The sequence below is a fragment of the Gossypium hirsutum genome, chromosome D12, assembly GCF_007990345.1.
Source record: "Gossypium hirsutum isolate 1008001.06 chromosome D12, Gossypium_hirsutum_v2.1, whole genome shotgun sequence".
Taxonomy (NCBI): domain Eukaryota; kingdom Viridiplantae; phylum Streptophyta; class Magnoliopsida; order Malvales; family Malvaceae; genus Gossypium; species Gossypium hirsutum.
In genome coordinates, this window is record NC_053448.1 from 41,249,928 (window position 1) to 41,264,678 (window position 14,751).

Sequence of the window (14,751 nt, forward strand, 5' to 3'; positions counted from 1 at the left end):
ATAATAAAAGGACCTCTTAAATATATTCACCTATTTTTAGAATATATATCTGTTTAAACCGCTTCAAAAATTTTGATATCCTAAATTGAAATTTCACCCAACTCGAATTTCTCCGGTTCTAATTAATTATTTAAATATATTTTTATTTCTTAATTAGAGTTCAGTTAATATTTATAATAAAAATTTAAATTTTTTATTTAACTTTTTGTTAATTTGTCTTGGCTTTGTTGAAAATTAATAAATTTAATGTTTTCAAAATTATCTGTGGAAAGGGAATCATAATTTACATAAAATAACCCATAAAAGCTCTACCAAATTAAAGAATTAAAAGAGAAAAACACTTGAAAAAGAAAAGGGAAAAGTTAAGTCACAAAAATCTCGTGTTACCGGTTGCACCATGTGAATGGGTGAACCATCCCCAACCTTACACTACCGAAAGGCAAAAGCCAAAATAATATTATTATTTTTTCCAAAATCCCACTTTCACTTTGTGAAAGGGTGACTTGGTCATTTTCAGGTCAAAATCTTAATGCTCCACCACTCTTGGTAGGAGACAGTAGACAACACTGTTCATCACCATAAACACTACCCTTTGCTAGACGTTGTAATGATTTGAAATCTCTTACGTAAAGTTTTAAGTTGGAAGCTTTAAAAGAAATAATAATAATAACATATTTAATTACAACTTAACGACACCAATCGATATTACAAGCCTCTTAGAAAAAAAATGAATCCTTTAGTATCAGTACCATTGTTATTGATTGGATTGGAAATCAGATAGTATAATAATCCGAATAAATAATTGAACCTATTTTGAATTGGCTCTTGAGTGAATCACTTGAAATTGATTGAACCGAATTAAAATAAAGTCGGTTGAACTAATTTTTTTATTTTTATAAAATTTTAGTAATTTATTTAATTAGAATTGAAATAAACTGATGAAATTGGGTAAGAATGATATGCTTTAAAAACACTTTGGTTTGGATGTCTTTAACTAAAAACATGTAGGTGCTTTTCTGTCAAATATCTATCGCTTATTCAAAATAAAATAGTTTGAGGGTGGATTTGGATAAGCGGTGCGTTTACCTGTGATTACTGTAAAAATAGCGATAGTGGTGAAATTAGATATTGTAACGATACTATAGCGTGAGACAAAAAGTAAATTAAGCGCACTACACTAGAGGTAAACGTCTATCCAAACCCACACTGAATTAATAAATAAACAAAATAAAGTTACTTTTTCCGTTAAAAAATAAAATTATGAATTTGTTTTTATATTAGTAGTGAAATTTTTAATTTTATAGAAGTTAATTCATTTATTTTAATTTATCATATTTTTTATAATATTATTAGTTAATAAAATTATTAATTACTTCAGTTAAAATAATAATATGAATTAACACACCTTCCAACATAAAAATATTCATGTTATCATGATGAGTTAAAATAAGTGTTTGTAAATAAAAATTCATGTCGAATATTAATTATTTAGATTAACTAATGAAATTATAAAAACAAAAACGGACCAAAATCATAAAAAATTAAAAGTATAAAGATTATATCTCAAATTTGAGTGTCGTAGAAAGATAAAAACTAGAATTTAACCTTTAAAAGATTAATAAATCTATTAATTTAGTTTACAAATTTATTTTCTGAAGTTACAAATGCAATCACAATGAATATATACAAATAACCATAACGATCAAGCCGATAATCAAAATATATCTAAGTTTAAGGTAAAATGTTATTTAAAGAGCTAGGGGTAGAAAAGAAGGTTATTTTGGCCCTAATATGGTAAATATGCCTCTTTTGAAATTAATGAAATTACAAAATAATATAATGATAAGCTTGCATTTTAACCCTCAAATATTTATGATTCATCTTTGCATCCGTCCTTAATTGCATAAGGTGAAAATCAAAGTTCAATTTTTTAAAATTTTCCAACGTAGGGCAAAAGCAATGGCTATCACAATCCTCCTAACACAAAACAAGTGGCGCGTGAGCTTTGTATGTTCTCACAATAGGATGCTTTATTTGTTTTGACAATTGACCTGTATGGGTACTTACGTAATTTCAACCAACCGTTGTAACGTTTAATTGCAAATATAAATGCTAGTCTCAACACTTGCAATAAAACGGTTCTCACGTAATGGAACAACCACCGTATACGGAGGATGACTTAAACGCCTCCACCGCCTCACCGGAATCCGCCATGAAACACGACACGAAAGGAGGCGGCGGAACTCGGCATCCAGTATACCGTGGCGTTCGTAAACGACGGTGGGGCAAATGGGTGTCGGAGATTAGAGAGCCCCGCAAGAAGTCACGCATTTGGTTAGGCTCATTCCCGGTGCCGGAAATGGCCGCTAAAGCTTACGACGTAGCGGCGTTTTGTTTGAGAGGACGTAAAGCTCAACTGAACTTCCCCGACGAAGTAGACGATTTACCCATACCCTTGACGTCCACTGCTCGTGACATCCAAGCCGCCGCCGCGAAAGCGGCACATTTAGTAGTATCTTCGTCGAAGAAAATTCCAGAATCATCCGAAGACGGTAGTGATGATTTCTGGGGTGAAATAGAATTGCCTGAATTAATGAATAACGGCGGTTGTCAATGGAATTCTTGTGGATGGACTTTCGCCGGCGATTCATCGTGGCTTGACGGAGAAACCCAAACACAACAACACTTCCTAGCATGTCTTTGATGTGTAGGGATCCCACTTTGTGTAGTAAAAAACAAAAAACACCGCCATTAATGTTTCAACAACCTCTTGTGTTCTTTGCTGTTTATGTACTTATTACAAAGCATTATACCATATATATGCTTTTAAGTTTTGTGGTTCTTATGGCACGTCGATTTAGCAAAGGTAAGCTTATCAATTAATTCATCCTTCTCTCTTTTTCTTTCTCACATTTTCTAGGAACTTTGTTTATTTTGAAGATTAACTATTTTTAAGAATTCATCTCTTTGCTTTTTCGGTTTTTAAAATTTAATTTCAAGTATTAAAACTGTTAAAATTATTTTGTTAAATTCATATTCTCTGTTTTTTTTTAATTTTAAAATTTCAATTATTAACAATGCCAAAATTATTTTGTTAAATTCATATTCATTACAACATTAATTTTTTAGTTATATGGCTATTGAGTGAGTGCTTTTTTATTTCAACTTGTCACGCCAACAACAAATTTAACAGAAAATTATCAGCTTTAACAATTGGACTTAAATTTTGAAATTTAAAAAGTAGAAAGATCAAATTCTTAAAAATAAAAGTATAAGGACTAAATTCAAATTTGGAAAGAGTACAAAGACTTATGGCATATTTAATTTTTTTTTTTTAAATTCTAATAAGATTAGTGAAGTATTTGACATGTGTTATTTTTTAAAATTTTTGTACTTTATTTTTAGGATTTTCAGATTTTAAAATTCAAGTCCAATTGTTAACATTGTTAACATTTTTCATTAAATTTATTGATGCGATATTTTGAAATATGAAAAATACTCATTTAATAGGTCATGTAATTAAAAAAATAACGTTGTAATAGACCTGAATTTAATAAAATGACATTAACAGTATTAACAAATTGACTCGAATTTTAAAATTTAAAAAGTAAAAAGACTGAATTCCTATAAATAAAATATAAAAATTAAATTTCAAATTTAGAAAAAAAATTCAAAAACTTATGGTATTGTTCTTTAACACAAATGAAGTCTCTTGCATATATGTATTAAATAATTATTTTTATTTTTTTTAACTCTTAATTTTCAATTTGATGAAGTGTAGGAGTGAAGTAGAAAAAATGCTTAAAAAGAACATAAAATAATAATAAATTTTTGATGACTCAAAGTATAATTTTATTGTTATACTTTTTTGTGGTCAAGACTTCTGCCTACTCATTTTCGACCCCAATTAAGGGTACGTTTGGTTCACTGTAATGGAATAAAGCTATAATTAAATAGAGTTGTAATTGAATAGAGCTGTAATGGAATAAAGTTGTAATCAGTAATTCAATTGTTTGGTTGAATGGAATGGAATAGAACTGTAATAGTATTCTTGTGTTTGGTTGAATGGAATGATGTTGTAATAGCATAAGGAAAAAACTAAAATGACTAGAATACCCTTAGCAGAATTTTTTTTAGGTAGATGATTATTGTTATTATTATTAAATTTTAAGAAGATTATTATTAAAAATAATTTAATAAAAATAATAAATAATTTAATCATATTTTAACATAATTATTATTAAATATAATTTAATAAAATAATATATAATTTAATAAAATTCTTAATATAATTATTATTATATGAATTAAAAAATCATAATATATAATACTATAAAAATAATATATAATCTACTTTATTATTTTTAAACTGCAATACATATTTAATGTGCTAAAATATCATAAGTGAATTAAATAATTTAATTATTCTACAATAAAAAATAAAATATTAGAAGTAATAAATAACTTGAGAATTATATTTCACATCCAAACATAATATTCATATATTAACAAAAAGTTATATGATTTCATTAGTTTATATGTCATAATCCATATGTTATAAAATTTTACAACATCTAAAAGTTACAACATTGTAATGACATTCTATCATGTCATTATACCATCCAAATATTACAAATACAAAAAGTTACCAAAATATCATCAACACAACCATGATTTTTAATGGTCAATAAGATATCTTCTGACCCATTCCAATCGCACAGAAAAAGGTAAACTAAAGAAAATGAGCATTTGCATTGGATGATCTAAAATTTTGCTCAATGCTCGATAGCGCTCATCTTCAGTTAAACCTTCTACTTCACATAATGTTGGATATAATGTTAGAGCTCTTTCTTGAATGGTCATTTCTGACTTTTGTTGAATTAGCACTTCGGAGGCAATACTCCTACTGATTTCAACGCCAACGGTCCGTATGTTTTTCGCTAATAAAGTGGCAGCATCATGAAATGAAGTAGAAGAAATATAATCACTTGCATCAGAAATCTTTCTTTTCTTCTTTGAAAATGTAGAATCACCTTGGTTTCTAGTTGGTTGCGGTTGTGTAGCTGAAACATCCATGTCATCCAAAGAAACATCAGCTTCGCACCCATAGAAATCATTTCTTTCTTCATGAGTATTTGTAGTAGCTACATCCTCAACATTTATTTCTTCAAAATATCAGCGGCTGTTTAAGCATCTTTCCCAATGGCTCGATCTTTTGCGTAAATGGTAGTAAGTTGGTCATGATAAGGGAAACTACAATGTTTGAATTGATCGACTTCTTTATAACTTTAAAAAAATGAGGAATTCATATTAGATATAAGTTTGGTCAAAATAAGATAATAAATACTTGAAATAATTCTTACATTTATATATGAGTTCCACACCGCATCTTCAGCAACAACAAGCTGCCTATGATCATCCCAACCAAAACTGCTATTGTTTTTTCCACTAAGCATGTCATAAACGATTGACCAATCCCTTTTCAATGTCCTAATCCTCGATTCAAGATTAGGTTTAGCCTTCAACATGGCATTAGGTAGAACTTTTTCTAACATTTTTTCCAACTCATTTAAATAATCGACTTTGAATCCCGTATCAACATTAAAGGTTCCAACATTGTGCAAGTCGACCATACAGGCAACCAACGCAGCATCTTCTTTTGGAACCCATTTCCTTTTGGTTCCTCGAGAATTTTAGGAAAAAACACTTGATTGTGAAAAACCTGACATAACTATCTTAAGAAAAAAATAAATTAAAATTAAGTTCAATATTATGAATCAAAAGGTCAACACTTTATAAAATTATAACACATGATGAATCAAAAGAAAATAAATTATAATTCAATAAGTCTAGTGCAATACAAAAAATAATTCAAACATAACCGAAGTTTCATAAACTAGATACATGAAAAAACATAAACAAATTAACGTTTACTATTTTTACCCTAAACCTAACTAATTTCTAGATGCTTGCCATTCATCGAACATTTGGTTGGCTAGTTCCATCCTCCAAGTAGCTCATGCATCCAATGGATGAATGTTTACGATATTCGGTTCATCGTCATCTATCACATTACTAGGTAATCCTTCTCCCAACTCCGCTTCAATAGGATCAAGACTCATATAGGTTCGAATAAAATTATGGAGCAAACAACATGCAATAATGATTCTGTTGTGCACCCTCACAGGATAGAATGATGGACTCCTAAGTATTCCCCATCTAAGTTTTAATAACCCAAAGCATCTTTCAATAACATTACGTGCTGAAGCATGTTTCATATTGAAAAATTCTTTCGGAGTACTTGGTTGGTAACCGTGACGCCACTCATTCAAATGATATCTTTGTCCTCTAAAAGGTGCAAGAAATCCCTCACAATTTGTGTATCCAGCATCAACTAGATAATAACAACCTATAAAAAAAACTATTTGTCATGATTAATTTCCCAAAAAAGTATGATCTTAAAGATTAATTCAAAGTCCTCTAATTTTGCACTTTACCATGAGAAACTTTTAGTCCATGTCTCCTACTAATGGCATCTCGAAGAACTCGTCTATCAGCAACAGAACCTTCCTAACCAGGAAGAACATAAACAAAACGCATATCAGGTGTACAAACACCTAACATATTTGTTGCTATGTCACATTTTCGCGTTCGATATCTAGGTTTATCAACTGTTCGAACCCTAATCTTGATGCGAGTTCCATCTAAAGCACCTAAGCAATTCTACATCACATGTATAAAACCTTGAGTTAGGATACTATATGTAAATCTAAATCAACTAAATTATGTACAAGTTATATATAGAACTCACTCCAATACCTTGAACCATTTCCACCTTGGATCTGTAGAATTAGTTGTAATTGGCTCTGCCTTTTTAAATAACACATCTTGCAAGCGTATGACAGCGTTTAAAACATTGTGAAATAATCTGCTAACGGTTTCCCCGGACCTATTAAAATGATGCTTGATAACTCGATTTTTAAGGTGATGAGAAATGATATGTAAAAACATTGTCACTTACTCATCAACAAACATGTTCCTTGACGACTTCAATTCCCCTAAAGTTTGTAACATTTCACATAGTTTAAAAAAGGTAATTCTATTCATCCTAACTTATTCAATACAAGTCTCGTCACTAGCATATACAAGTCTTTTCACATAATCTCGTTTTGCATAAAAATCTAAAATATAGGATCTAATCCTTAGTCTATAAGTATGTAGGATATGGAAGGCACCCAATGTAACTAAGAACCAACTCATAACTGTACACATTTGCAACCATATTGTCAATGCAAGACCAATTCTTTTACGCCTCACACTTTGTACTATTAAAGGCAGACGAGTCATTACTGCAAGATATTAAAGTGTTACATATTTTCAAATCGTAGTAAAAGGGTCACATTTCTCCAATACTAATTTCAATAATAGTAAAATAAAATCAAAGAATTTAATTGTCAAAGAACTTACAGTGATTCAGTGAATACAAGATGCTCAAATGTGGGTGAAGGAAGAAATCAAACAAGCCAAAGAAGAAGAGGAAGCAATAACACACTATCAAAGAAAAATAAACAATACATATTAAGAATCTTTACAAAGCACAAAATAGAAATTACAACTATCTTTGCAAGTAAAAAACTTGAAATTCATTTCTTTATCAATCACCCAAAAAAGAAAAAAAAAGAAAAGAAAAGAATGTGTTTTTGTGGATTTGATTAATTGATAATTGACGTTTAATAAATTTTTTTTTAAAAATACCCATTTAAAACATCCACATCCAAATAACATAGTTTCCAGTTCTACAGAAATATACATATATTATATGAAAATTTTTAAAATATTCGATCTTTAATTTACCTTCTAAAAAGTTTGTATTCATCCTCACATTGTAATTAACTAATGTTTTATTTGAATTAATAATTGTGAATAGAAAAATATATATTATTTTGTTTGAATAGTTAAAATTAGTAAAAGGAAAAAAATAATATGAATTTAATAATTTTTATGAGAAAAGAAAATAAGGTCTTAATTTCTTTATTTTGTATTAACTCAATTCGATTATAAGTATGTAGTGTGTTAAATATCTTAAAAATTATGTATTTTAAATTATTCGATTATTATTTGTATTTAAATAAAATATAAAACTCCATATACATTACATTCTTACCATAATATGATTTGTTTGTAGCATTTTACTTTTTTTTTTGTTTCATTTGTTGAGATAATTTTTGTAGTGTTAATTATAATTTTTAATCAAACAATATAAGTAATATAAAACATTGTTTAATTATAATTTTTAATCAAACAATATAAGTAGTATAAAACATTATTTGAAGACCAAAATTAAATATAACATAAATTAAAGATATCAAAAATAAAAATAGTTTAAAATATATTAAAAGATTAAAATAGTTTTAAATGAAACATATCAAAAATAAAAACATATCGAAAATTAAATATAACCAAAATGTTCTTGTTTAAAGTAAAAAGATCAAATCCGAATTGTAAATGTAGTTTAACATGTATATATTGTCTTGTTGCTACCTTAGCACACCCTTGAGTGATATTTTTCCCCTTCTTGTTGCTACCTTCAACCACTCATTTAGCTAAAACACAAACCATTCCATTATTTCAAAAGGATACACATTTAACACATAATGGTTCCAACTAAAATCCAAATAAAAATAAACTAAACAAAAAAACCAAAGGTAAATTGAATGGAAAACATGAAACCAATAAAACTAAAAATGACACATAATATTACATATGGTTGAACAATTAAAGCATACTCATCTGGCATATGACTAAACTAGAATGAGAAAAAGGCTTGCATAGATGACTAGACTAGAATGAGAAACACAATGTTACAAGTTCTATCAAGCAGTTAAATACCCATTTTCCCTCAATTTTATGAGCAACCAAACAAGGAAGAATGAGAAACACAATGTTACAAGTTCAAAACCACAATAATTCAATAAATCATGATAAGATACAACATGCACTACTTACAACTGAACATGGCATCGAGAAACAGTGAAAAAAAAAGTTGTCAGAAGAGAAACATGAACATTATCAGCTTCTGAAGAAATCAAATAGATGAAACCTGGAAAATGAGAATAGAAATGGATAAAGAACTAATCATTCCAAGAAAATGTCCTTAGCAACCATGTAAATGCCAGATAAAATTTGCAACTTTTGAATCAATCAAAATAGATGAAAACCAGTGGAAAATGAGGGTAATGAATGATTGCCTGCAACTAAATACAAAAATCTTACGATGGACTGGTGATCAAGTTATAATGTCTCTGTCCAATCAACTATCAACATTATGAAAAATACCCTTAATTTAAATTGCATAAAACAGATGAAGATAGGTACAAAATATGATCATGCTTTCATTAGTTTTTAAGGAGAATTACTATACAACCTTAGAAAATAGAAACTCAATTATCGTTGCCTTCAAAATGTAGGGACAGACTAATAACAAAGAAAACCAGTAAAAAGTTACAACTACAAACTTAAATATTAAATATTCGAGTTTCATTGTGCCAATTCGATATTAAAAAAATTGAAACTTTGAAATTATAAATGAACGAAGCATACTAGATCAAATTAGATTTAAATTAAATATAATATCATTGACTCACTGTAGTAAGCAATCACCAATGATTTGAGCACACATATATGCATAATATATATATGAAGTCAATATGGTAAGATGGTTCATCCTCATGCAAATGTTATCAATACAAGTTAGCAATGATTAAAAAAACCAGCCCACATTAGCTACAACCTCAGAGTCAGATCATACAAACAATTGACTATCAAATGATTAAGATGGACTAAGATTCATGCTTGTGCTAAGCAAGAATTGCAAAAGCACAAAGCCTGAGTAAGTTTTCAAATGCAGAGATACTAGTTAAAAGAAATCCAAATAATAAAGCAGAAAGCTATAAATGTAATGAGTAACTTACTCTTCTTCACCAGAAGAATCAACAGATTCCATTGATGGTGTCTTTCTGGCTTGTATGACAAATCAAATGAAGATTCAAGTGAGTATGGTTTTCCTCTATCAACAGAAACTGTAAAAATAAATAAAGCATCTTATTGCATTTCCACATGAAACCAAAGCACATATACATCCACTAGCAAAATAAGGTACAACATTCAAGATGCACATATGCTTTACCGAGGAGCACAGTAATAGTTTGTAGAAATAGGCTTGTTCTGTTATATAGTCCAAATATAATGATTTAAATAGTTGACTAACTTTGAAAGAATTTTTTTGCTTACTTGCGGTAAAAAACTTCATAAGAATTCAATTTACATAAATTTAATTAATTAAGCTTGGAAAAAAATGAACTGTAAGGTTTCAAATGCAGTTCAATTTTCTTTTCAAAATTTTTAACAGGCAATCAATGGCAATAAAGCTCAAAGTCTACATGTTTTATGAGATAGGTACTAACTCAGAAAGAATCAAATTATACCATATTTAGGTTAAAATTTTTATCTTTTCTAGGACTAAGAAAGAAAAATTAAATAACGCTGTTCTAAAGAAAAAGGTTGGAGGTGAGAGTGAGAGCGAGCCAGCAGTGCCAGAAGAGGTACTGACTCAATTTAATCCGCCAGGGTCATTTGCTGCTCTGACAAGCCAACACCGCTTTTTCCTTTCAGCTTCTTAAGCCAAGGATTAGCCTACTACCGTAACGTCTTACGGTTCAACCTCCTTGCAGAGTGTTTCTATTTCAGACCAGGTCTAAAATTTCACCTCCCTCTCACACGCTGAGCTAGCAAGGGCCCACTCATCCCCTTCTCAAGCCGACTGGTTGTTCGATTCTCTCTCGTCCCAAGCCAACTTAATGCCCCCACTCGGGATGCAACTTGGGTAAGAAAAAAAGATAAACAGGAAAATGAAAGGAACAGTAGAAGGAAAAATGTTTACCTGACCTTAGATGAAGGGGAGGAATGCCGGAGTCGAAGGAAGCAAGAAATGGTTGTCGTTTGAGTGTTTTTGATATGAGAATTTGGTGAGAGTAAAATAGGGTTCATATGGCAACGAATGGGTAAACGGTGAAGAGGGAAGGGAATAGAAATAAACAAATATCTCTGCTTAAGCCCGTAATAGAATACACCCGTAATAGGGTATTCCCTTGAACCAAACATCTGTTTAAGTAGGCCTGCAGAATAGGCTTGTAATAGCCAGGTAATGGCATAACCATTACCTTCAACCAAACATCCCCTAAGTGTTAAAAGGGATTAAGTGTATTAATTGGGATGCTTATTGGTCCATGGAATATGGGGCCAAATTTTGTAAGTAAATAAGAGTACCTAACACTTTCATTCAAGTTGTTATTTATATCACTTGCTTGGTCTTTTGGATTTCTTTTAAGTTTTTGTTTATTTTTGTTCTGAGTTATGTAATTTTTTTTTGAATTATAAGAAAAGAGCAAAGCCTTAACAATAATGCAACTAGTGCGACTCAAACTCAAGTAACATCTGGGGTGGTGAACACCATACCATCAGACCAACACATGGGGTTTAAATTTATTATTTTTAATGTTATGTAATTATTTTTTAAAAATTTATATAAAACATATAGTTTTATATATTTTAATTTGTAAGAGTTATGTTTATAAAGTTCGTATTTGGTATATTGGTGATAGTGTATTTTTTCATTTCACAAGTAACCTTAAAAAATTGTCACATGTCTATTTTCTAAAAATATATTATTTTTTAATATTTTACTATACTTTTATAGGACATTTGTTAACCCCTAATCCTATTTGTAGAGTCTAAAAACTCCATTGACAGTGTACCAAATATTTTTTCATCTTTATATTTGATTTTATTATCTAAAATTTTATTTATACATTCAAATTAATGTTTACAAACATTATATAAAAATTACATTTTAAATATAATGATATTAATGAATTTGAATATATATTTTACTTTCCAACATCAAAACTAAAATAAAAAATTTAATTTTTTTTTACAAAACCTTTTAACAATAATAATTTACTTGATATTAAAAAATCATACTCTATCGAAACATTTTTCATAACCTTTTTCAAAAACAATTCTAAATCAATTTTCTTTTCACAATCCTAACCCTAAAATATTTTTGGCTTATGTGGAGTTATGCCTCGTATTTTTAGACTTTTGTTTTCCCAATTAAACTTTGTTTTTAGTTTACTATTTAAACTTTGATTAGTGTAGGTTATTTAATATTATTTGACCTACAAATTTAGCTTATAAATATGTCATTTTTTCACCCTAGAAAAATAACTCATTACACATTTAGGTATTAGCTTTTACAAGCTTTCAAATAATTTGTGTTTATGTTTTGAGGGTTCTTATTTCGGGTTTCGAGTTTAGTTTTATCTCCATATGTTGTACTATTCGTTTTTATCGTTTTAATAAAATTATCTTTACTCGTGGTTTTTTATTCTCGTCAGAGTGATTTTTCTTTATAAAATATTTCTTATGTAATTTTAATTATAAGTGCATATTTCACGTGATAAACAAATATCACAATTAAGACAAAAACCTCATATTCTAATTTCACTTCACTCACTGTCACCTACTTGCATGTGATTTTCAGATTTGGAATTAGAATTTAACATCAAAGAATACAATTGACCAATAAATTTTTTACACTATTGGATAGATATTATCAAGAATCTTAATACAAAACAAAACTATCTCTATATATAATATTTTTGAGTTATTACTTTTTACTGTTTTTTTTTGAGTAATTTGTGAGTTTAGATTTAAATAAAATTTTAGTTTGAATTAAATTAATAATTTTTCAATTTTTAAAAAATAATATATATATTGTCATTATTCAATTAATAAAGTTTTTAATTTGATAAATAGAATTAATTGAATGATATATTATAAGGTAAAAATATCAAGAAGGCTCTTATACTAGAAGTCAGATTGAATTTTGCTCTTTCTACTAAAAATAGATAAATTAATTTATGTATATTAGATCAAATAACAAACTAATCATTCTGTTAAAAATTGGTCATTATACACCAGCATGAGGTACACGTGACACACTACATGTCACTTCCTGATTATTTCGCCAACTATGTCAATTTTTAACAATACAAATAGATAAAAATTTTAATAAAAAAAAAAGACCAATTTACATATTCCATAGTATCTAATTTGTTTTTCAAACCGCAAATAAAATGATGATGGTGAGGTAATGGTGACATATTTGACAGATAATATGAGAATTGGCAACGTGCTATAAAATGGAAAAGATTGTACTATTTAGTGTCACAAATGAGCATCTTATTAAATTACGCACGGTCAAAAACATTAAATTTTACAAAAGGGACTTAACACTGAGATTTGAAATAAATTTTAAAAAAATTAATAAGTATTGGGTGTAATAGTGAGACATATTTAATATTAAGATACATATATTTAACCGATATTGTTCGAGTCGTGACTGAAATTTTTAAATTCAAAAAATATAGAGAATAAAAATGATCAAGTTGAAAAATATAGACTAAATTCATAACTTACACATAACACAATGAGTAAAAACAAAATTTCACTAAACAAATTTAATACCTACGGTTTGGATGAGGATTAAAATTTTAAAAGTTGTATAAAAAAATGTGGTTTTTCATTGTGGGCAGACAAAAGGGGCAAATCGGGTGGATGGCTCCTTAGGTGGGCTTTGAGAAATCATATGATAGATTTGGGGCATTTATCACACACTTGTTTTTTACGGACGATTTGGTACTCTTTCATAAAGTAGATAGGAAAGTGGTTAGTAAGACTCTTTTTCTCTCCACTTTTCTTTACATAATAATAGTAGAAAAATGTATAAAAGAGTTTAAAATCATGTTAGTTTTATATTTAGTGTAAGTATAGGATAAAAATAAGAAGGTTAAATTCTGCCATTAGTCCTTGTTTTACAAAAGTTATGGATTCAATCTTTATATTTTAATTTGGAGTTAATATTTTTATAGTTTTGTAAATAAGGTCTTTTGCTTGAAATAGAACTATAATAAAAAGTTATAAAAAAATGTTTAACTCTGTTCAAATTTAGACTTATTTGATTCTTTTTAATAGTATAAACACTAAATTGATTCATTTAATAATAAAAAAGATTAATTCGCCAATTCGTACTTTTGAATTCTAATCAAAGTTAACATATTTAGATTGGACACAAACTCTCGTACAGAACAATTAGAAATGATCATGGGTCGAGTCGGGTCGATGCAAAATTTTAGGTTCGTTTTCTAGACTTGGGTTCAGCCTGAAATTGGGTCTAAAATTCTATCGAAGCCCAACCCAAATTAAAAATGCTAAGCTCGACCTGGTTCGCCCATATTAGTTATTATTATTATTATTTTATATAAAAATAAATTAAAAATATAATAAATCAAATACACTAAAAACACTAAGATATATAGTTGCAACTTAGCAAACAAATGCCTCTAAAATAGTAGCAAAATTAACAATAAAATAAGAGTTATACAATATCCAACCAGTAACAACAAAATAGTAAAAATATAATAACGAAACAACAGCAAAATAGCTGATTTGTGTCAAGCTAGGCTGGGCCTATGCTAAAAGATCTTACTCGAGGCTCAACCTATTTAAAAAAACGGGCCTATATTTTGTCCAAACCCTTCTACTTTTCGAACGAATCTGAATGAGTAACCCAACCCATGATCAGGTCTAAGTACAATACAAGAATATTACCTTAAATTAATAAATAAATAT

At 28.6% G+C, this 14,751-nt stretch overlaps 1 protein-coding gene and 1 long non-coding RNA gene across 11 annotated transcripts; one reads left to right on the plus strand and one right to left on the minus strand.

Moving 5' to 3' along the window:
* The first annotated feature begins 1,812 nt into the window (after positions 1-1,812).
* Positions 1,813-2,887, plus strand: LOC121224122 (ethylene-responsive transcription factor ERF023). Its single transcript, XM_041106729.1, has one exon. It carries the CDS (start codon positions 2,150-2,152, stop codon positions 2,702-2,704), a length of 555 nt encoding a protein of 184 aa, XP_040962663.1. The 5' UTR covers positions 1,813-2,149; the 3' UTR covers positions 2,705-2,887.
* Positions 2,888-5,748: 2,861 nt separating this feature from the next.
* On the minus strand, positions 5,749-11,252 carry LOC121224123 (uncharacterized). Of its 10 annotated transcripts, XR_005921642.1 has the most exons (8): positions 10,940-11,252; positions 10,610-10,852; positions 9,972-10,079; positions 9,007-9,100; positions 8,542-8,603; positions 6,820-7,551; positions 6,498-6,723; positions 5,783-6,409 (listed from the first exon to the last, which is right to left on the minus strand). It is a non-coding gene; the product is annotated as an uncharacterized lncRNA (long non-coding RNA). The 10 variants fall into 10 exon arrangements; XR_005921643.1 differs by lacking the exon at positions 10,610-10,852 and having other exon boundaries at positions 5,780-6,409; positions 10,945-11,245; XR_005921644.1 differs by lacking the exons at positions 9,007-9,100; positions 10,610-10,852 and having other exon boundaries at positions 5,782-6,409; positions 6,820-7,349; positions 7,468-7,551; positions 10,940-11,234.
* Positions 11,253-14,751: the final 3,499 nt, after the last annotated feature.